This window comes from Lathamus discolor, chromosome 5 (assembly GCF_037157495.1).
Source record: "Lathamus discolor isolate bLatDis1 chromosome 5, bLatDis1.hap1, whole genome shotgun sequence".
Taxonomy (NCBI): domain Eukaryota; kingdom Metazoa; phylum Chordata; class Aves; order Psittaciformes; family Psittacidae; genus Lathamus; species Lathamus discolor.
The window spans coordinates 93,224,978-93,249,106 of record NC_088888.1 but is presented as its reverse complement, the minus strand read 5'-3'; the positions used below and the strand labels follow the sequence as shown (position 1 = coordinate 93,249,106).

Here is a 24,129-nt window from a genome sequence, read left to right as displayed (position 1 = left end):
GTGTAATATTCAACAGTCTGATGGGGCTAAATGAGACACATGCAGTAGGAGCAAGTGAAGGGAAGTGCAGTGAGAACGTCACTTCTACAATACACATACTGATACTCTGTCAGTAACTTCTAGCTAATGAAATTAGCTCATGTGATTTGCTGATTACTGAAAAACTGTAACAACCATCAGGACAAAATAAGGTCCAATTCATTTTTTCATATAAAAAGAACCTGGGTAATTGACTTGTACATAAGACTCGTAAGGATGAAGCTGGCTCTGGGTCAACACAAAGTCTTCACAATGACACGATTGTCAGAGACAACAAACTCAGCAGTAATGCCACTGAACACTCGTAATTGAATAGATTTTATTTCACATTTACACATTAGCAAGAGTATATACAATTTAAAAAATCAGCCTTGCTGGAAAAAATTAGTTGGGAATTATCTACCCTAACTTCAGACACTGAGTATTAAAGCTATCGCCCTCTTTGACAGCTACAGCCTCTAAAAGTGCCTGCTTCTTCTGCATACTGCGGGATGACTCCAGTTCATACATTGTTGTCAGGTTGAAGAGAACACTCTCATGTAGGTAGTGTTTAGGGTCCTGCTGAACCATTCCTTCCAACTGCCGGAGAGAATCCTTCAGTCTTCCCAGATAAAGAAGACAAACGGCAGCATTATTATTAGCCTAGAGAAAAAATGTAAACGAGTAAGTAAGTGTGTGTGTATATGTATGTATTTACAAGTGATGAAAGAGAAGGAAAAAAAGAAGTCTAGTGTCTGGAGTTAGAAGAGATATACTGTGTGCTAAGAATTAGTGTTTTGTGTGTGCAGGTACTTAAGTAACTAAAATACATTCTCAATCATACAATCCAATCCTTTTCTGCTTGTTCTCAAGATTTATCCTGTACCAGAAGGACCTGCTGACTTTAAAGAGTTCAAACTCTAGAAAACAGAGTCTAAAATGCAATATAAATAGGACAGGACATTAGTCAGTTAATTCTGAAAGTCACCTGAAATGGATTTCAGGCCCTGCATGAGCCTCTGCACACTGTCATTTTCATATTTTTTTTTAATGACTTCACTATATCTTCACAAGTGTTTTTTTTTTTTTTCTCTCTGGCTTACACATACGAAGGAATTATCCTATCACAAAGGCATCTACAACTGACTTCTAGTAAATTCAGCAGATAGGGCAGTCTAAATACATCATAAATGACCAAGTCAGGCTCCATTTTCTCTTCCACACAAAATAGGTTTTATGAGCTACCAGAACATTCAAACAATATAGTCACAGAAGGTCTTTAGCAGCAGAAACACTGTCACTTTCTGAAAGCTGCAGATAAGGGAAGAACACAGGCTTTAAAACCCCCACCTTTTCTCTTCCTTTAGGAAACCTTACTTGTGCGAGTTACAACAGGTACTGTTTTACGGGCTGCAAAATGATGCAATTCACATGCTGCCTAAACTCAGTCCCCTCAGTCTTTAAAGGGCCTTGGACCAGGCTACTGGGGGTAAGCTGTGTCACTTCTTAGGAACACTCTTCTGTGACTCTTCTGCTGTTTAATATTTTCATCAATGACCTGGATGAGGGAACTGAGTGCACCCTCAGCAAATTTGCTGATGACACAAAACTGGGAGGAGTGGCTGACACACCAGAGGACTGTGCTGCCATTCAGCGAGACCTGGACAGGCTGGAGAGTTGGGCGGGGAGAAACTTGATGAAATTTAACAAGGGCAAGTGTAGAGTCTTGCGTCTGGGGAAGAACAACCCCATGTACCAGTACAGGTTGGGGGTTGACCTGCTGGAAAGTAGTGAAGGGGAAAGGGACCTGGGGGTCCTGGTGGATAGGAGGATGACCATGAGCCAGCAATGTGCTCTTGTGGCCAAGAAGGCAAATGGCATCTTAGGGTGCATTAGAAAGGGAGTGGTTAGTAGGTCAAGAGAGGTTCTCCTCCCCCTCTACTCAGCCTTGGTGAGGCCGCATCTGGAATATTGTGTCCAGTTCTGGGCCCCTCAATTCAAGAAGGACAGGGAATTGCTTGAAGGAGTCCAGCGCAGAGCCACAAAGATGATTAAGGGAGTGGAACATCTCCCTTATGAGGAGAGGCTGAGGGAGCTGGGTCTCTTTAGCTTGGAGAAGAGGAGACTGAGGGGTGACCTCATCAATGTTTACAAATATGTAAAGGGTAGGTGTCAGGATGATGGAGCTAGGCTTTTTTCAGTGATATCCAGTGATAGGACAAGGGGCAATGGGTGTAAACTGGAGCATAGGAAGTTCCACGTTAACATCAGGAAGAACTTCTTTACTGTAAGAGTGACAGAGCACTGGAACAGGTTGCCCAGGGGGGTTGTGGAGTCTCCTACACTGGAGATATTCAAGGCCCGCCTGGACAAGTTCCTGTGTGATGTACTGTAGGTTACCCTGCTCTTGCAGGGGGGTTGGACTAGATGATCTTTTTAGGTCCCTTCCAACCCTTGGGATTCTGTGATTCTGTGATTCTGTGACCACGCACTGAAAGCTGCCAAATGTGGAAAACCCGTAAGTAAATAAAGAGCTCTTCTTTGATCTCCTCTTGTGATGGGAATCCAAGGCTCTGATACGCAACGTGTTAAAAATGCCATGTTTAAAATTACAGTATCTCTTCAATGTTATGTGAAATCAAGTTAATCGGATATACGTTGGCAGCTGCCATTTCTTTTCCTGACATGCATGTGTATGCTAAAAACAGCGAATGCAAAAAGAAGTGCTTTTGCGAAGATCCCACTAAACCTAATGCCTCATGATATTTACATGCATGTCTAAGTATTCATATAGACTGGCTCTTCATTTCCCATCCCCTTTGTATCTTATGTATACTAAAAACCCTTTGGCACACATGCCACATCCAATTTTTCTATAAAGCTCTAAGCGTACTCTGGGTACTAATTAAATCCACACATAAAGCATTATGAGAATAATTGAGGTGTTCATTATAAATGCAGCAATTTGGAGATTTACCACAGCATTTGATGAGTCGATCCTTAAAATTTCTGTGAAAAATCGATGAGCTTCTGCAAAATTATTCTGACCAAGGTGGAGAAAGGCTCTGGAAAGTAAGTGACATATGAATGAGTCCTCCTCAGAAACCCAAGGTGATAATCTATTTTAAAAAGAATGGACACCATTTTTTATTTTCCTTCTTACAGATGTGAGAGTTTCTGACATTTGCTCTTCAAGGTATAATTACAACCAGCAAGGAGACACTGATTTACAGACAAATGGAACGACAACTTGGATCGTTTGGCTATTACATATTCTGCCTACCAAAGCAACTGTCTTCACTGTGTTTTTATTAATTTAAATGCAGATACTCTCTTCCTGGAATTATTTCTCTTCAGGAAATTAGTCACGCTATGTAATTTTCAGAGCACTTGCGAATAGTATCTTCCAAATATATTAAGCCAATGTGCTAACCATTACAAACTTGGTCCCCCATCATGCAGCTTGTTTTACTACAACGTATTCCAGTATTTGAAACTACCAGGCAGTAACTTTACCAGCAGATCTGATTGTAGGATAAAGGCTCAAAACAGCTTCTCCTCTCCTAAAAGTTATTTATGCAAATGTATATTGAAAAAGCAGAGTGAAAATATGCAATGCCTGGAAGAATGAGAAAAAGCTTTGTAAAATCAACTGAAGGATCACAATTTCAATCCAGGATAATATGTCTGTACCAAGTGATACAGATCTCCTGGGTCTAAATGCCATTCAGTCTCACTTATGACAGATGTAGTTACATAAAAGAGAGAAAAGGAACAGGACTGTCTCAAGGGTAGTTTAATGTTCACAATGCATACTTTGCAAAACCGTATTTTAAATTTTCATTTAGCTATTATCTACCTGTTCATTAAAACCATAATTTGGCTCTGTAGTCCATCCAATTTGTGAGTCACTTTCTCAACGTCTTGAAAATACTTTTCTGCAGTTTTTATGTCTCCGATCTAGACAGTAAAATCACAAGAAAGTTACTACAATAAGAAGAAAAGAGGTCCAGCCTGATTATATCTTTTACAAAGCATAAGAACGAGAAAACATATCAAGGTCCATTATATAGTTATCTGGCACCAAGCTGATTGGGTAACATCTGTTACCAAACAAGGTATTTGAAGAACCACATTAAGGTCATGGAAAAAGAACACCAGAAATTTTATCTAAGGCAGTGTTTCTCAGCTGTGGTTGTGGAGCATTCATGGACTGTATGGCAGGGGTGCCCCACCTCCTCATTTAGCTCTTTTGTTGTAATTGACTCCAGAGTTCCTAAAATTAGCTGAAAATGAGAAAAGGTCAGAATTACTTCCAGGGAGAATGGGTGTTATTCTGCAGGAAGTGAAGACAGACCATGCCCACAGACAAGCTGCCAGTAAGGCAAGGGAACTGGAATACAGTAGCTTGGTAGCTGGTGTAGGACCCATACTCAGTTAACCCACAGCTTATGGGTCATAGCCAGGGACCACAGGATGACCTCAGAGCATCACACTAAAACATGTCTCAAAACAATCCCAATGCAATGGGCTATTGGGGGTACTGGGAAGACAGTCTATTTGCAGATCAAAAAACACTGGAGTGTGGATTATGCAGGCCGAAGGAATGAGGGATCTGAAAATTGGCATAAAGAGGAGCAGATTTTATGGGGAACAGGAAAGGGGATTCCAAGAAAGCAAGGGATATTTCACCTAAGGGTATGTCACATACATTGCTATTGGAGATGAAAAAGCCCCCAACACAAACATGTGAAGAAGGCCCTTTGGTAAATAAGTTAGCAATGTGTGTTTCACAGAAGGATATACTACTTTTGGTGTGGTTTCACAATGCAGTGCCTAATTTCAGGCTGGAGAGATGGAAAGAGAAGAAAACTTATTACTGGGTAAAATCAACTATGAAAAGAAGTAAAACTAATCTAGTTCAGGAGCATAAAGCCATGGAAACCAGGCAGCCCTCAGTGGGGAGATTCAAGGGATTCTGAAGTGAACACCTATTTAAGAACAGGACATTACCAAAAACATTTGTGATAAAAGTGTTAAAGTGTCCTTAATGCTCTCAGATAGTGAATTCCAGCCTCCCTAGGAAACTTATTCCAGAGTTCTTAAATTACCTCAGTGTTGGAAAAATACACCCTAAGTCTATCTTGTTTCATTTTTTACCTCAACTTTTTGTCCCGTCCACAGTAGTTCAGCGATAACAGTCCAAGTCCTCTTTCTTAACAGTCTCTTACATACCTGATAATGTTTATTGCACTTTCTCCTATGTTTTTAATTCTAGAATGAGAATCAATTTTCAGTTTCTCACAGTTAATGCTTTCTGGATTCCCTCATCATTCTTGCTGTTCTCTGAACTCTTTCCTGTTACTTCACATCCTCCCAAATGCCCGCGTAAGAGGTCATGACACTCCAACTGACCTCTCACCACCAGTGAAAATGGAAGAATTACTTTATGTTTCACATTTGAATATGAAGTTTGCTTTTATGCCACAGTATTTTGGAGTCTGGTTTGTTTACTCGTGTAGTTTGCTTACCCTTAGGCTGATTCCTTTCCACAGAACAGTGTCTTCTTGTTATTTCCTATTTTGTATTTGTATACTGCTTCCAGTCTTTGGTAGTATTTTGCCTTTGCTATTTGAATCACAGCCAATTTAACATTTCAGTTTCTCAACTTGTCAAGATTAATTTGCATTCTGATCCTGCCCTTCATAGTGTCTGCACCACTTGTACATTTTACAAGCATGCTTCTGATTTCATCATATGAGCACCTAACCAAAAATACAAACACTGCAACCCCTAAAGAGAACCTTGTGGAAAAGATCATGTAGCAAGTCCTTCTAGTCTACCAGTAAATGACTTTCCAAGTACACTTTTCAGACACAGCAAACAATCATCTTAAGGTTTCATCTAGATTTCTTCCCAATTTGCTTATGTATCATAGCAGCAGTGATAGCACTCAAAGATGCTCGCAGACCCTTGTCCACATTGGGGAGGGACTTCAACCACCCTGATATCTGTTGGAGTGACAGTACTGCCTGGCACAAGCAATCCGGGAGGTTCCTCGACTGTGTGGAAGACAACTCTCTTCTGCAAGTAATAGAGGAGCCAACAAGGAGAGGTGCCATGCTTGACCTCATGCTCAACAACAGGGAAGGGCTGGCTGGAAATGTGAGTCTCCAGGGCAGCCGTGGGTGTAGCGATCACGAGATGGTCGAGTTCAAGATCCTCAGGACAATGAGAAGAGCGTGCAGCAAGCTCACTGCCCTGGACTTCAAGAGAGCAGACTTTGGTCTCTTCAGGAACCTGCTTAGTAAGGTTCCATGGGATAGAGCCCTAGAGGGCAGGGGGGCCCAAGACTGTTGGTTGATATTCAAGGATCGCCTGCTACAAGCTCAGGAGCGCTGCATCCCAACTAGAAGGAAGTGCAGCAGGAGGGCCAGGAGGCCTCCTTGGATGGATAAGGAGCTGCTGAGGAAAATTCAAATGAAAAAAGAGGCTTATAAAAGGTGGAAGCAAGGACAGGCGGCCTGGGTAGAGTACAGGGATGTTATCCAGGAAGCGAGGGAGCAGGTTAGAAAAGCTAAGGCCCAGTTAGAATTAAACTTAGCTAGGGATGTGAAAAATAACAGGAAGGGATTCTATAGGTACATTGCAAATAAAAGACAGACTAGGGACAATGTGGACCCTCTCCAGAAGCTGTCTGGAGAACTGGCTACCTTGGATTTGGAGAATGCTGAGGTTCTGAATGACTTCTTTGCCTCAGTCTTCACTGGCAAATGCTCTGACTACACCACCCAAGTCTTGGAAAGCAGACGCAGGGACTGTGGGAATGAAGATCTTGGGCCCACTGTAAGAGAAGATCTGGTTTGAGACCATCTTAAGAGTCTGAATGGGCACAAGTCCATGGGACCTGGTGAAAACCATCCATGGGTCCTGAAGGAGCTGGCGAATGAAGTTGCTAAACCACTGGCCATCATATTTGAAAAATCATGGCAGTCGGGTAAAGCTTCCAATGACTGGAAAAATGGAAATATAACCCCCATTTTCAAGAAGGGGAAAATGGAAGACCCAGGGAATTACAGAGCAGTCAGTCTCACCTCTGTGCCTGGTAAAATCTTGGAGCAGATTCTCCTGGAAGGCATGCTAAGGCACATGAAAAACAACAAGGTGCTTGGTGACAGCCAGCATGGCTTCACTAAGGGGAAATCCTGCCTGACCAATTTGGTGGCCTTCTATGATGGGGCTACGGAACTGATGGACAGGGGTAGAGCAGCTGATGTCATCTACCTGGACTTGTGCAAAGTGCTTGACTCTGTCCCACAAGACATCCTTGTCTCTAAATTGGAGACATCAATTTGACAGGTGGACCACTCGGTGGATAAAGAACTGTCTGGATGGCTGCACACAAAGAGTTGTGATCAATGGCTCGATGTCTGGCTGGAGACCGGTAACGAGTGGTGTCCCTCAGGGATGGGTGTTGGGACTGGTCTTGTTCAACCTCTTTGTCAGTGACATGGACAGTGGGATTGAGTGCGCCCTCAACAAGTTTGCCGATGACACCAAGCTGTGTGGTTCGGTTGATACGCTGGAGGGAAGGAATGCCATTCAGAGGGACCTTGACACGCTTGTGAGGTGGGCTGATGCCAACCTTATGAAGTTTAACCATGCCAAGTGCAAGGTCCTACACCTGGGTCGGAGCAATCCCAGGCACAGCTACAGGTTGAGCAGAGAAGAGATTCAGAGCGGCCCTGTGGAGAAGGACTTGGGGGTGCTGGTCGATGAGAAAATGAACATGAGCCGGCAGTGTGCGCTCGCAGCCCAGAAAGCCAACTGTATCCTGGGCTGCATCAAAAGGAGCATGACCAGCAGGTTGAAGGAGGCGATCCTGCCCCTCTACTCTGCTCTTGTGAGACCTCACCTGGAGTATTGTGTGCAGTTCTGGTGTCCTCAACATGAAAAGGACATGGAACTGTTGGAACAAGTCCAGAGGAGGGCCACGAGGATGATCAGGGGACTGGAGCACCTCCTGTATGAAGACAGGCTGAGAAAGTTGGGGCTGTTCAGCCTGGAGAAGAGAAGGCTGCGTGGAGACCTCATAGCAGCCTTCCAGTATCTGAGGTGGGGCTACAGGGATGCTGGGGAGGGACTCTTCATCAGGGACTGTAGTGACAGGACAAGGGGTAACGGGTTAAAACTTAAACAGGGAAGCTTAGATTGGATATAAGGAGGAAGTTCTTTACTGTAAGGGTGCTGAGGCACTGGAATGGGTTGCCTAAGGAAGTTGTGAATGCTCCATCCCTGGCGGTGTTCAAGGCCAGGCTGGACAGAGCCTTGGGTGACATGGTTTAATGTGAGGTGTCCCTGCCCATGGCAGGGGGTTTGGAACTAGATGATCTTAAGGTCCTTTCCAACCCTAACTATGCTATGATTCTATGATTATATGTAACTGTCCATCTACCAAATACCTAATGAAAGAGACACATTTCTCCCAGATGTTACATAAATGGCTCAAAGAAACCAAATATCATTCATTCTAAAAGCTTATACATTCAGTTGTAATGACAAAGAATACAGTTTCTCTATATAAATACCAGTAAAGGTGTAAGCCACCAAGAAAATAAACTACATTTAACTAAAGGATAATGCTGGCACAAGCGTAAATGAATCTGTCCTTGAATATTTTTAGCCTGGAAATTAGAAGGAAGCCCCTAACTATCAGATTAATCAATTTCTAAAGCAAGCTACCAGTTTGCTCCACTGGGAGCTTGATGAGTCCAAATCTAATATGCTTTGAGACTAATCATAACTTATTTGTGATCATGAAGGGTTCTAATTTCATAGCAGTATCTTGTATCTTCTCAAGAAACATGTGAAACTTTCAGTTCTTAGCTATCCCACTGAGGGGAAACAGTTTACTTTTTTTGGGGGGGACACGACACACAGAGCACTTAGAAGAAAGAATTACTCTTAATTAGTCACTAACATGTTAAAGTTTAAAGTGGTCTTCATGACTAAATTTTATTTAACTTAGTTCAACAAATTTGACTTCAGTATCTAATAATAGTTATCACTTTGAATAAAAATGAAAATTCCTCTGTTAACCTCAAATAATCATAGCTTCCAACATGGAATCTCCAGAGTAGTATGCACTTCAGTTTGTTGTTCGCCTAGAAAACAAGATGATTCTTCTTAAGCACTGCTTGGATTTACCTATTGCTTTTAACTCTGTTTTGCAGCAGTCTATTGCAGAGGCTAAAGTCAGGCAGCTATACACTTTCTAAATTCTTTAATGTTGTTATTTAAATGGCAATTTTGGATAGGTCACCCAGCAAGCAGACTCTATTAGTAGCACACAGCATAATCCTAGAGACTAAAATGTGTTCACTGTTTCCCTATTTCATGTGAATTTCTGTTTTATAGGTCAGGTGATTGCTGACAGAATTACAGTGCTTCTGAGAATTTCTCTGCAATAGCCTCTGTATTTTCCTGCATTCTCCACTTCTCTCATCCTCATTTCCCATGTACATTAAGACACCAGCTAAAGACCATGCATCCAGGCCCCTTTATGTCCCAGTACATGTGAAGATGAAGAAGACAAGGTGGCTTAGTCTAGTGTGCTCAATGTAATTAAGAAAAAATAAACCACACAAAATAAGGTTTTGTATGTTGGAAAAAAAATTACCTTTTTATTTCTACTAAAACTTCTGACTTACACTTCTACATTATTGCTTTGTTTCATGCGTAATGTCTATTGTCAAACAGTATCTGTGACTGATAAGCAGTTAAAATCTGGCTCTCTTATTCCCCTCTTGGATAATATTTAAAGTTAACAGAACAGTCTGAGGTTATTTGGGAATCACTACCTGGTTTTGAGAAGCTGTGACATCAATACCAGAAAACTGCTTTCCCATTTTACCTGCAAGACTTCTTCTTTTCCATAGAGTGCCTCATCAACAATGCTCACATATCTCACAGTGATCTTACAAAAATGATGGTGCCCAGGCCTGCAACACATTTATCTTTCTTTCATTTGAACTTCCTGGTTTTGTTTACCTGCACACTGCTTATTTTTTTTATACGTCAAAATCTTGCAACTGTTGCAACAGTACCCTCCAGGCAGAGCTGAAGATCTTGTCACAAAAAAAAAACCAATGAGCGAAACAATAAAGATTTATCTCCTTAAGGTGCTAGAAGAAAGGAAACATTTGAATTTAAAAGTGATGCTTTTTATCAGCTACTGTCTAGGGTCAGATGAAAATCTCAAGGGCTCCTCATACTTTCTTGCTATGTCCAGTTCTGACAGTAAAACCACTAAGTTTGTCACAGCCAACACTGAGGACATCAGCAACTCCAAATGACTGTGCAGAGCCTGCAAACGCTGCTTTTGAAATTGGACAGACATAGTTGGGAGATGCTTTCCTCCTGAGAATAAACTTTATCCTATAGCAAACAGAGCTATTAACAGACTGGAGTGACAGTAGGGCAGATACTCCCATCAGCAAGGCAGCACCAGTAACATACCCAGTCGTTTCCCAGGAAGACAAAAGCTATTAATAACTTGTATTTTCAATAGTATTATGCATATTTACAGTACCATTCTTTAATAAGTATAATTACTAGGTTGCTTATTTAGGTAATAATTAATGCACACAGCCAGTATCACAAAATTCCTCTATAGTGATGGAGATCCACTTTCAACCAGAGACTTTTAATGACAAACATGTTTACTACACTGTGAAAACATGTTCCTGCTGAGAAATGAAAATCCATAACTGAGTTTTAATGACATTCTATGATTTCCAGCAAGCAATATTAATGATAGAATTATCTATCAAGAGTAAATTTTATAAACACAAATTATAAAATAAAATATAAAATTTTATAACAATGCCACAAATATAATTGTTTGTAAAATTGTTTGTAAACTCAGATTTATAAGTAAGAGGAAGTAGATAAAAAGGCAAAGTTTGAAATACCAGTATAAGAAATATGAAAGAACTGAGAACTCATGAAATACTACAAATTAAAATCAAGATAATAAAATAATCAGATACTAATAATTTAGTTGCATCATATTCTGATAAAGTACTAGTGTACTTACATCTTTTTCACTTATTATTGTAAGTACCTATCTACATGGGTATTTATTATACTTGTGCAGTCCTGTTCTTGCTTTTAATATGCCCTCCCCTGTCTCCGCAGGGATATAACCTGGACAAAAGAAGGAAACTCTCAAGTTTTTGCTAGATGATGATAGCAGCTATACAGTGTGACTGAGAGGTGCATGCAGTTTGAGGCAGTGAGAAATGAAATTTTTAGTGAAATTCTAGCTCACTGAGGTCAATGGGAGCTTTACCATTAGTTTCAGGGAAAGCAGAATGTTGTCCTTTGATTCGGTTATTAGCATTATTTTCTACAGCATGTTCTTTGTCCGTTAATGTTTTTCCAATATTGTAGGTGCTTCATATTTCCTAACTTTACCTAGTATCACACGGCAGAAGTATTTGTTTTGACCACTGCCTCTACAATTTGATACATACCCTGTAAAACAGTTCTAGTTTTAAATGCAACACTTATTCACTACACAGCTGTCAACAGCAATACTACCCAGGAGATTTAGAATAAAATGCATACCTGAAGGAAAATCCTTCCAATTCCACTTAACAGCTGAGGCTCTTGCTGTGGGTAATATCTGATGATGGTGTGATATGCATCTACAGCAAGCACATAGTCCTAAGGAGTGAAAAGAACATGACCAGGTATTTAAGCTCAGCATTCTTCAGCCTTTATGTCTCCTTTTTAAAGGCATATTCAAACAGAATTAAAGTAATTGCAACTTGTCAGTGGAACAGGATTTCTACTTATCATTGCAGGCAGTAGGAGCTGACTATATTGGTTATTTCTCAGTTATACTAGAACTGCAAACACAGGGGATCTTCCTCCTTTTTCCCCCAAATGGATAATATTCTCTTTGTAGCTAAATGCCAAGACCAAAAAAATCTGAACATTTACTCTTCATCTTAGATTATGATTTAGGATGAAAGTCAAAAGCCTTCTGTGTGCCCAGGGTCTCATGTTTCAAATATATGTATAATTTACATGGTTTAACAAACTATGCTCCAAAGCTTTGGGAACTGCTTGTGCACATGCTCTTAACTTCTGAAAAATATAATGTGACAGAAGCTGCAATTCATGCACATTTTCAGATGACAAGCCAGCACTACTGCCAAGGGAAATGAGACCTTCTCCATTCTTTCACCCAAACCCTCTTCCCTTCTACCATACAGAGTAAAAGGAGTAAATAATCTAAGTAGAAAACTGATTTGGGCTAAAACTAAGTGAGGAGTGGGCTAGTTCTGAACTCCAGAAAGCCTTGCAAGTAACCCTTCCCCTGCCGATACCTACATAAAGACTGTAAATACCTCCTCCATAAATACCTGCATAAAGCTGCCACTTGCTGGCAAGTGGCAGTTCTGAGATCTGTCCACTCAAGCTGCAGTGCAACAGCAACCTCCAGATAATGAGAAGTAACAGAAGATTAAACAAAATCATCGTCCCATTTCCCACATCAAAGAAACATCCATGAGACTGGTCACAGCAGTGGAGCTCTTTTATGGTTAAATCACAGTCATTCAACGATCTGCGCAGTAAATGCCTCTAAGAGCTAGCTACATGGTCTTTGGCAGGCATACACAAAAAACTGCGCTGTATTAATCTGATGCTTCCTGACAGTCCTGCCCTTCAGCTTAATACAAGAATTTCTGGTGGGTGTCGGGAAGCAAATGACAACAAAGAGTAATTTTTCATAACTGCACAGACATCTTGAAGTACTCTCTACCCTACTATTTTTCTTGGTCAAATTACAGTACCCATTTAACTTGTCCCTAATGTGATCACAGCTACTGGTAAAGGTCCTTTATCTTCATCTCACACTTAGTCTGTGGTGTAACTGATTTTTTTTCCTGAGAGTGCACCCAAAAAGGCTGAACCCTTTTCTAGGAGGCCCTGTTGCAATAGAAATGGGGTAATGGTTTTAAACTAAAAGAGGGTAGACTTAGCCTAGATATAAGGAAGAAACTTCCTACAGTGACAGTGGTGAAACACTGTCACAGGTTGTCCAGAGAGGTGGCATGTGCCCCACCCCTGGCAAAGTTCAAGGCCAGGCTTAGATGTGGTTCTGAGCAGCCTGATCTAGTTGAAGATGTCCCTGCTCATTGCAGGCAGGTTGGACTACATGACCTTTGAAGGTCCTTTCCAACCCAAACCATTCTATGACTACTTGACCCATGCACCAGGGTCAACATACTAATTGTTTCATACACACAAAAAGTCAAGAGAAGTCTTTGGAGTCTAATCTGTATATGAGAGAAATTACATGTCCTATACCACCACAGGCTGACTTAAAACAGTCCAAGATGTACTCTGTGTGACCTTTACTCGCAAACATGTATACTGCATGTTAACAGTTAACATTTTATCCCAATTCTAGTGTGCCATCCATGTTTGTGATTATTATTGGTAACGGAAAAAGTTCACAGCAAAGACAAGAAGCCATACATACAAAAAGAAAAATTATTTAAATATGGATTTATTTAGCATCCAGAGGTCAAATGTGATGAAATTTACTAACAAAAATTTTCATAAATTTATGATTTATGAAAAGCTCAACTTTTACTGTAACAGCTCTCATTAAAGGACTTCATTGATTATGGAGTCCTACACATCAGGTAGGCATAAAAAAATTTGGAATAGGGACCCTCTGATCTGGCTCCTTAAAGGAGCCATGCTTGTATTAACTATTAATATCTGAAAGAGTATCATTAATAAAATCTGACTGTCTATGACTGAATTTTATCCCTTCCTATTATATAAAATTCTAACTTTTATGCTCAGTGTCTTCTATTCCATGGTCTAAAGCTGCCCCTTACCCAGTGCTCAGTCTCCTGCACACTCTGAGGCTTAGGCTACACACAATACGAGCTATGGGGACCTTACAATCACATCCCCAAACTGATGTAGAACAAATCCCAGGAGATCATGCAGTTAAGCTGATAGAAAAGCTCTTCTGTCAGCTTACAGTTTAGCATGAATTGACTGCAGAAAAGTCTTGGCCAGATGCAGCTGCACAAGTGGGCACTGTCTGCACAATTACACCACCACAGGCTCCCTAGGGTAAGTAGTAGCCAGCCTTGGCAGGAACAAGCACCCCAGTAATGTCTTAAGAGGCTCACGCTGTGGGATTTTCATAGACTTGGCCTAGTCAGGCAAAGAAACCCTCCTCCCCTTTTGCATTCCCTGCCAAGTGATTACTCATCACCATGCATTATAACTAGGAGTACAAGAACATTCACACCTCCTAAAATGTTAGAGTATAGGTGAAGCATTAAGAGTCTATGCACTGTGCATAGTGTGCATACAGCATCCTGTTTCCATATGACAGCACGTAGTGTCTGTGCTTATCTACCTCATGCCTTGCAGTACCTATCACAGAAATGGAACTCATTTGTTCCAGGATATGACAAGAGACTAAATTAGTCCAAAGCAACCCCTAAACACAGGCAAGGATGGCCCCAGGATGAAACTGTAACATTATCACAATATCCAGGCTCAATTCTAAATACAGCCTCATTTTGTAGTTATACCAGGATCCCATGGTGATTTTTATATGGATTTCTTCCTCTGCTCCACTATTACGGAAGGTACAGTATTTCTAGAGTATCCTATATGTCATACAGAATGTCACTATTCCACGGTAAGTTATAAAAGCATCTTATCTGAAAGTTCCTTCTGAAGGAGCATATTTGTGAAGTATATGAGATTGGGTCTCATTTACTAAACACTTTTAATTTTCATCTTTGCTAATGTACAAGAAGAACTGCCTGAGAGAATGATAACCAGGTGCGCTCCCAGAAGGGCAAAGTCTTGGCTGATACAAGTTGTGGTTGTGAGGAGTAAGATATTAAATACTGCCAGTAAAGAACCCAATGATACAGTTTGTGATCTGAAGACTTAAAGGTGGGGCTGATGCATTGTCATAGTCTTTCATTTTCAAAGATTATCAGCCTTCAGATTTTCCACACCTTCATGCAAAAATGACTGAAGTTACACAATTCAGTATGACAGTTGGCCTCTTTGTTATGGAATTGCTTTATAATTCAGTATCTGTATTATCATAAAATTTGGAGCGAATATTAAATACTCTAATCCAAGGTAGTTCTAGTAAGCCATTGGATCTACCTGCACAAAAATGGCAAGCGGCGTTTGTTTTTTATTTAATGCACTGCAGTACAAATGTACTTTCCTTCATGCATTATACATTTTCATGTTTCCCTCACTACCACCTTAAGTACTTAAAATATTAACTGTGACGTATTTAGAAATAAGCATAAATGACCACCAAGTGCAAATGCTGAGAGCAGGTTCAATAAACCCTAGACTAAAAATTAGCTTTATTTATACAAAGTGCAGAGTTCATAGATATTATTTTTTTGGAAGAGAGGACAGAGATAACTTATCCAGCCTCTCTATCTAGTGCACTTGTGGAAGGGTTATGAAAGCAGAGATTCAGTGTTATGAATCCAAAGAGCAGTATTGCAGCACAGTTAGGCAAAATACATGATGATTCATGCAGTTTTTCTCCTTTAAATCACAGTTCTTCGTCATCCTTTGCGTCACTAATACAAGCTGTTACCTCCTTCTTTGTACAGTTTTAATTGTATTAGACCTAAACCAAAATAAATCCTAATGCTTTTGTTTTTATGAAAGGCAAGTTCTGAAAAAGTTAAAACACAAAAAAAAAAGTGCCTTTAATTAAGGTTAATTTAATTAAGCTTAATTGGTTACCTCCAAAACAGTATGCCCCTCCTCATTAATTTAACGAGATATTTAGCTATGAAGCTAATGAGGCCATATTTAAAGGACAAAAATCATTGTGCTACATAAACAGAATTCCTGGAGTCAGACAAGTAATACAAAAGAGATATGACAGGAAATAAACCTAATTAGAGTTGAGGATATCCGAAGTAGATTTAAACAGTTATAGGCCCAACAGCTAATCAAAGTGTTTGGGTTTTATTTTTATTTTCAAGAGTCAACCCTAACAAGATTGCTCCCTGTTAAATACCTCTGAAGTTTTCTGGGCGAAGAAGGAGGTTAGCAAAAGTAAGGTAATAAAGTTTTTCTATTTTTATAATGATGTCACATAGTTTTACTTTAATAATTTATTATTATCAATCTACTAATAGCACAAGCTATTCCATTCAACTAATAGCATTCGGGGTTCAAATATGACCATATTGCAATATTGTAAAAGTTCACTAGATGGCAATAGATGGCACTGACTTGTGGAATGAAATCTGTGATGTTTTTTCTTACTAAATTACACACTTGAAATACCTGAATAAGAACAAATGCAGTTTTTAAAGTGTATTACACAATCGCCAAAAAAAGTGGAACTGGTCAATTAATATAATTGTTCATTGGAGAATTAACAGAAGTGTGTTTAGAAACTATTTGAAGAAACAGTTTTACACTGAGTACTCTAGAAGGTGGAGAAGATGATTATGGCATTGCTGCATGTTAGAATGGTCTTAAAAGTATTAAATTTATAAACAACCCATATAATTATTTCACAAAGGATCTGTCACATAAGTGGAAAAAGTAACTTCATGTACTACTCTGATTTTAACTGCAACATGACTATGTCTCCTGATTTCAGCTCTTAACAGTTATTTTTTCCTCCTTCTTATGAGCTGATGCAGTGCTGTGCTTTTGACTTTAGTCTGAGAACAATGCTGATAATACACCAATGTTTTAATTGTTGCTAAGTAATGTCTACCCCAACCAAGGACTTTTCAGCCTCATGCTCTGCCAGTGAAGAGGGACACAAGAAGCCAGGAGGAAGCAGAGCCAGGACACTTGACCCAAATTAGCCAAAGGGGTATTCCATAGCCCAACATGTCATGCCCAACATATAAACCGGGGGGAGTAACCTGGAGGGGCAGATCACTGCTCAAGTCAGGCTGGGTATCAGCCAGTGGGTGGTGAGCAGCTATATTTTGCATCATTTGTGTTTATTGTTTTTTTCCCTTTCCCCTTTTAGTTTTATATTCTCTCCCCTTGTTATTTCCCTTACCATTACTATTATTAGCAGCAGTAGTAATAGTTTTATATAATACTTTAGTTATTGAATTGTTCTTAACCCGTGGGGTTTACATTCTTTTGATTCTCCTCCCCATCATGTCCAGAGAGGCGTGGAAGGGGTGAGAGAATTGCTGCATGGTTTTGAGTAACCAGCTGGGCTTAAACCATGACACAATGTTTGGAAAATCTTTCTTAAAAACTTTACTACTCCATATAGGGATATTTCTAAAAACTGAGACATTTGCAACTCCATGGCCAATGCACTGAAACGCAAATTTCACATGAGAGTAATCATGGTTTAATATGTGGTTGTGGGTCACCTGGAAGTTACTGTTTAACCATGAATCTCTAACTTAACAGCTGCTTGACAGCCCTAAATACAACCGACCTTAAGAAGCACCTGAGCTGCAGTATTTCTGGAGTACCACTTCCAAAATGGTGATAATCAGTATTCACAAATATTCTTCCATCACTAGAAGAAAACAGTAATAATGGGACCAAACCAGAAAAAAAAAAGAACTATGCATGCATGTCAATTTGTGTGTACACGAGAAGAAAAACACTTAAAGTGTTAAAAACAACTCACTGCCAAAAGTAAAGTGAAATTCTTAAGACAGAGTAAAAAAAACCAAAACCAAACCCCAAACAAAAACAGTATTACCAGCATTTTCTTATTTCTATCTTCTACTTTGTTTGGGATGGAAACCCCTGCTTTTCTGTACTTGGGTGTTTGAAAACCGAAGTTCCTTAAAAAACCCCTATGTCAAGTACCTACTTCAAAACACAAATGTTGACTAGTTCTTAAAAATAACTCCTGTTTTAATGGACGATTATCTTTATTCCAGACAGAAATGTCCTCACCACAATATCATTATGAATACCTATTTCTGTTTTCTGTAATTCTCATAAAAAGGATATTCCATTTCATGCCAGGCACTATTTCGGTAACTGGATCTCTTCTAAACAATGCATGCTTTTTGAGGTATTGTATCATTAAGAATGGAGCCACATTTGGGAAGAAGCTCAGCCAACATCAGAGGGTCGGGTCTGGCATGACCTTGGGCAACCAAAGATCAGGAAACAAGGACTGCAAATCTTGGCCTGTGAAGATTATACTACTGACAAGCTTTGCTCCGAGGCTGTTGCTGCTAACTGATTTGTGAAATACAGTCAAGCTAACAGCAGTACACTGCAAGAATGCTGGTTTCCCTGTTTCCCTGACCATGAGGTGAACAGCAGTTGTTTTATTTCTGCTTTCTGAATACAAGGAGAAGCTAAGAGTGTTGCACCAAATGCAGTAGGATTGGTTGAAAAAGTAAGAAAGTATCAAGGGAACAAAAACACAACAGTGGAAGCTAGTTTTGCTTTTATTCCCTTCTCCTCTACCCATGCCCTCCTGTGAGGATTTAAACTTGAAAGAAGGTACCTTACAATTGAGATAGGTTGACAAGGGAGGATGCATTTAGATATCCTGGATCTTCACCATATACAAAGGCTACAGTATTATTAATGCTCAAACCAGAGCAACATTCCTAGTGCACAGTTTGAAAAAGACACAGCATACACTTGCTTTTAATTACAGCATTTAGTTAAGTGTTTGAAAAATCCAATTTAAAAATGCAAATTCTGTATTGTTATTGCATGTTCTCCAGGATGATTTGGGGAGAAATAAGTACAGATATGTTCCCAGAGAACATTACTGCCAATAGTTATCTATTAAATAAGACATTATTAAGCCTAATTAATTCTTCACTAAGCAAAACCTTCACATACGGTCAGGCAGTCTTCCCTTACCTATGCACCAGTAATTCTCTTGCAGTTTCTCTGACAATCTATTCTGGAATATACGGTACCTCTGCAGTTGCTGCCACCCACGTACCTTCATCATTAGCAGACAGTTTGCCATGGAGTACATCACCCGGCCCAGACGTGACCTCCACAGTTGAACAGAGGCTGCAAAATAAGACCAGCTTGTGAATTTGCACAGATAAATTAGAGGTTCTTTCTTGCCTTCAATTATTGGTGCTGTGAATTACGATTTCGAAAGATCCCCTTGTTAACACCGCTGGGTTTTTGCCTAGAATTTGTAATTCTCAGTCACCCTGCACCATCAGATAGAAAATTCTTCACCTCTCCAAGGGAACTGCTCAAGCAGCTCTGGGTACCATACACGATGCAACAACGCAGAGCAATAGACAGCTCAGCTTTGAGCTCAGGCCAAGTATTAAACACCAAAAGAAGCCACACATTTTCCAATATCAGAACAAAAGGTGCCTGAAAAGATTCAAGTGATAATGAGCACCAGTTTAAAAACATGTAATCTACGGCATTAAATGTGATAAAAATCAAAAATCAAACACAGCTAAAATGCCATTTCAAAGCCAAACCATGCAGGGTGAGAACTGTCTGAGTCTGGGACTGTTTGTGCTTGCCTCTGGCTTAGAGAAATGCTGGAAAAAATCTGCCAAGCCTGTCTGCTTTCCCCACGCTCCTGGAGCTTGCAGGCATTAAAAGCTGCAGCAGCAGATTTCCCTCTCTTGCTTTGCAGACAGACTCCTAAGGTTGGAGGAAAATGGTTCACACAGATGCTTATTTTCTCTTGCATTACAGTACCACAGATCAATGCTAGAAATATTCCTCTAACCCTCAAAAATAAACATTAGGGTTATTAATTTAGTTCATTTGGAAAATGAATGTATCTCAGTCAATCAGCTGTCAAGGTCACTGTAACGATTTGAAAGGAGGGGAGGAAGGGAGAAGAGACTATTTCAACGAGATTGTGATAACTGAGACCAGTCATTTGTATCAATAATGTAGTCTCTGCTGAAAGCATGGCAGGTCACATAGGTAATTCTTTCAGCACACATAAATGCCATTACAAATAATAAGAGAGCTTAGTGAAATGCCTTCCTAAAAACTCCTTCAATACTCTTAAACAATGAAAGAAAAAACCCCCATGAATATTCCAAAATTACCTTTGCCAAAAGAAGGGCACAACGTGGGGCCCAAGACTGGACCCAGTATTTAATCCACTGTACTTAAAAATCATTCATTACTCCTAGCTTTTGTTTCAGAGATTCCCCCTTGATCACATATCATTACTGCTGTTAAAGGAGAGGAAGCTGTAAACCATGAGCAAATATTGTATGATGTATTTCTGTTTTTCCCTTCATGCCTATGCATGTGTGTGTGTGTGTGTGTGTGTGTAAAACCAGGATGTAATTACTCTCCTTTATTATTTCACTTGTATTAATGCATCTTTTTGTATGTCCTGACAGTGTGGTAACCAAATTCAGTTTTCTAGGACTTAAGTGAAAACAAATTAGATGTCAATTCCTGCAGTGGAGACATCTAGATTTCCCATTAACAATGGAATAGGATCAGCTATGGTTCTCAGAAAGGACCACAAGACATACGGACCAGATGCCCCCAGTCTGTGTAATGAACTAAATGTGAACCTGGTGCGGAAATTCTGTACCCATGTGGGATGAGGCTTCTTAGCACTGGCAGAAAAGGGGTTAAAGAAAACCTGCAAAGCAGTAGACAAACCAAAAACCCAACAGCAGATCATTGTATGTTACTGAGATGCCTGAAACCCACTGTGCAGGTCCAGGCAGTCACACTTCTACTTCAAGTGCTTGTTTTTCCTTGTTACATATCAAGGACTCCACATTGCCATCCATTTCAGTAGGAGTTCTGTGCATGGAGAAGCTGCAAAACCAGGATCTTATAGAATGTGTTACCAGCAAGCGGTGCAATGCTAAATCTCTGCCCATTGAAAAACTGGCAAATGAGGTGCTATGTTCCAGACTAGAGGAAATGTACGTGGTAAGTCAATTGGTATGGTGCCTTCTCACGCTAGTTATAAGGAAATTACAGGCTAAGCATAATCCCCATTTGAATTAAGGCTGTCTTCACATAAAGTTAATAAAGTTTGCTTCAGCTAGTCTCACATGAAAAAAAACCAAATCCATTATCAGCTTTCTGGAGCTCCAAATGCAGCAAAGAAGTAGACAGGGAGCAGACCTGGCTGACCTCCACAGACAATAGCAGTCAACAGTCTCTGCAAAGGACCCATTGGCTTTTTGGCAGCCTTAAACCTACAGGCAGCTGCATAGCAGACATAGGAAGATCCCTCAAAATTTTCAGCAGCATAGTCCCTCGGTAACTACTAGCTGCTGCTTTTCTAACTATGTCTCCTCCTGAGCTCATCGCAGCTCTAAAGCAGCAGCAGAGAGAAAAAGCAAGGAGCCAGAAACTCAGCAGCGAGTCAGACTGCAAGACACAGGATTATGACACAGCTAGGAAAAAAGTCCTTGTACCTTAAAGGGGGATCAGTGTCTTGATTTTATAGAAGTAAAACAGAAAAGAATGTGGTGATAATAAGGACAGAAATAATAGTAAAAAAGGGATAACAGGGAAAAGCAAGCAGAACAAAGGCAAGAAAAATAGTAGATAGATGGAGAGAAGAACGGAAACTCCTGGAGCACTGTAGAAAAACCTTTAGTATCTGACTACATCTCTTTTTCCTAACCCTTTTGAGTAGTAAATGAATTCATTTGACTATACATGCACATTATGCCTTTATGATATATGCTGCTCACATGTGAGTCCATCTGGGTTTTTTTTAGGACATATCTAGATTAGTGTATTAAATCAAGTACAATAAGACATTAAAGCTGCTTTATATCCAGTCGGTTTGAAGAACACCCTTCCATATAGGCACTGTTTTAGGGAATTGTTATTATTTTTTTAACTCCACTAACAACTCTGCTTGGCCTCTTGCTATCGCAGCTCCAGACTTTTGCTTCCCACGGGCTCTAGGTGAATGTTATCCTAGAAAGAAGTTGGTAAGATTCCTTAGACTGTTAGCTGAAACTGGAAGAGTTTTATTTTCTTGGTATGATGTTTTTAACTTGCTAGGTAGGCACTATGAGTGGTTCATATAACCCAGAATGTCACTTCTTGTCCAATTTTTTTTATGCAGTAATGTATCCTCTACTATTGAAGCTAAATGACTAAGAACAGGAAAAAACATTGCTGCATGTAAAATCATGAAAATGACAACAGAGATTTGTATCATCTCTTATTCTAAAAAGTGACTTAGATGTTTCAAGGGTCTATCGTGCAGCTAGTGAGACTCAGCCATCGATGCAGCAGCATCCTAAGCCAGTGCAGCCCTTGAATGATGGGAGCTCAATTTAAAAGAAAAAGCAATCCAAAAACAAAACAGTGATTTCAGACATGAGGACCGAGAGGAGTCAGTCAGCCAAGGCTTAAGATAAAACATCCATCTAGCTGTGACATCAATACACTTATATATTCATCCCTAAAGGCCAGCAGCCATGTTCTTTGTTTCTTCTAAATTGAGAAAAAAAGCTGATCTAGGGCACCAGTCTGATCAAGGGCAAAACTGTGAAATTAATTCCAGCAAATAAAAGTACAAGGTGTATCATTTGAGAGGCTGAGTAGGCTATGAGATTCCAAAAATACTGTTTTTAACAACTCTGGGTCAGTCTTGTGAAAACTTCTGGCATACTTAAGCAAGCAATAAAAACACACTGCCTGTGAAAAAAATGTTTCAAGAATACCTACCTTGTCTGTTCTCCTGTGTAATGCTAGTCATGCTTCCATCTTCAGCTAAGCCTTGCTCCAAATTTTCTAGTATCTGTAGTAAATTTTTTGACGTAATCAACATGAGTTTAAACAGCACTATACATTTAATGCAAATTATCTACAATTGACAGTCTATATGCAAACCAATTCAGGCAGGAATGCTTCACCTAGGAATAGTTCCAAATTACTGTTACCACAGCTAGATCAATTGCACAAAGTAAGAAAGCCATTGTACAGGAGAAGGATGTTAGAGCTCAGGTTTATGATACTAACAGAACATTGAATGTCAGCACACTCTAGGGACATACACATTTTTGTTAAGCAAAACATGAAACGTGCTTCACCAGAGAATGAATGTTAATGTCCACAAAGAAAGTCAATCTGATTTTTCTTAGAAAGCTACTGCCTCTTGATTCCCCGACCCTAAGCAGAGGCTCTAGTTTAGTCCTTCTGTCCTTAATGAATAACTCCTCTTAGTTCTTATGCAATTTTCTCCTCAAAGCTTGGGTTTTATTGCTTCTTTTTCTCTAGTATAAATTTTAAATCACATAAATTGTTGAGTGAACAAAACACTTGTTGTTTTACTGGAAGAACAAAAATGTATACTTAATGAAGCTTGTGTCTTAAGCACTTTAAAATTTGTAGGTAAGATTCCATTTGAAATGCAAGTTGACTTTCCTTTTTTTTTTAATCCCATTACAATTTCTCCAAATGTGTTTTCTGATTCCCACATATCACCCCACTTTTCCTGTTACAGATTTATAACTTTGCTTGTAGGACAATGCTTGAGATATCCTTGAAAAACCCATTAAGGCCACTTGCTCTTTCATCAGCCGCTGTGGTTAGCTGATGAGGGAAATACAAGGCTGCTTCTTCCAGGGACTGAGTGCACTTCCAAATAGAGAGCTCCCAGCTTCTTGTCAGTATAAGAAGTAATTGTTTTTTCTTACACCAGTCAAGCATTCAAATTGTGCTCAGAGCTTTGTAAGCAAATATTTAAAAACAACATAGGAAATCCTCCAAAGCAAAGACACGTAGAATTAATCTGGGCTCAGCCAGCCATGTTGGTGCCTTTTACACCCAATGAAGAGCAATTGGTACCTCCAGGAAGCCAGTTCATGTTACCTATTTTAGTCATCTTAAGGTGGAAGGAATTGCTCTACAAGATACCAAGCTCTTGTCACAGATGAGAGTGAAAGCATGAAGTTAGGTGCCATAAATTTAGCTACAAGGAACTTAAGAACAAGGAGAGACACATGATGAAATGACAGCAGTTACCACATGCCAGCTGAGCCAGGGTAATTTTCCCAGTAAGACTTGTTAGCCCATGACAAATACAAGGCGATACGATTTAGT

The 24,129-nt window shown here is 39.8% G+C and overlaps 1 protein-coding gene across 2 annotated transcripts in view; it reads right to left on the bottom strand.

Moving 5' to 3' along the window:
- Positions 1 to 344: 344 nt before the first annotated feature.
- Positions 345 to 24,129, bottom strand: part of TRAPPC12 (trafficking protein particle complex subunit 12) — a 55,562-nt gene continuing 31,777 nt past the window's right edge. Inside the window, exons 6-11 of one of the 2 annotated variants that reach the window (XM_065681567.1) lie at positions 22,753 to 22,825; positions 19,037 to 19,110; positions 11,650 to 11,748; positions 3,878 to 3,978; positions 2,996 to 3,083; positions 345 to 681 (exon numbers count right to left, since the gene is read on the bottom strand). In XM_065681567.1, coding sequence (XP_065537639.1) covers positions 439 to 681; positions 2,996 to 3,083; positions 3,878 to 3,978; positions 11,650 to 11,748; positions 19,037 to 19,110; positions 22,753 to 22,825 — 678 coding nt within the window. In that variant the 3' untranslated portion in view covers positions 345 to 438. Of the gene's footprint in view, positions 682 to 2,995; positions 3,084 to 3,877; positions 3,979 to 9,117; positions 9,183 to 11,649; positions 11,749 to 19,036; positions 19,111 to 22,752; positions 22,826 to 24,129 lie in introns of those variants that run through there. The other variant, XM_065681568.1, reaches the window with a different exon arrangement.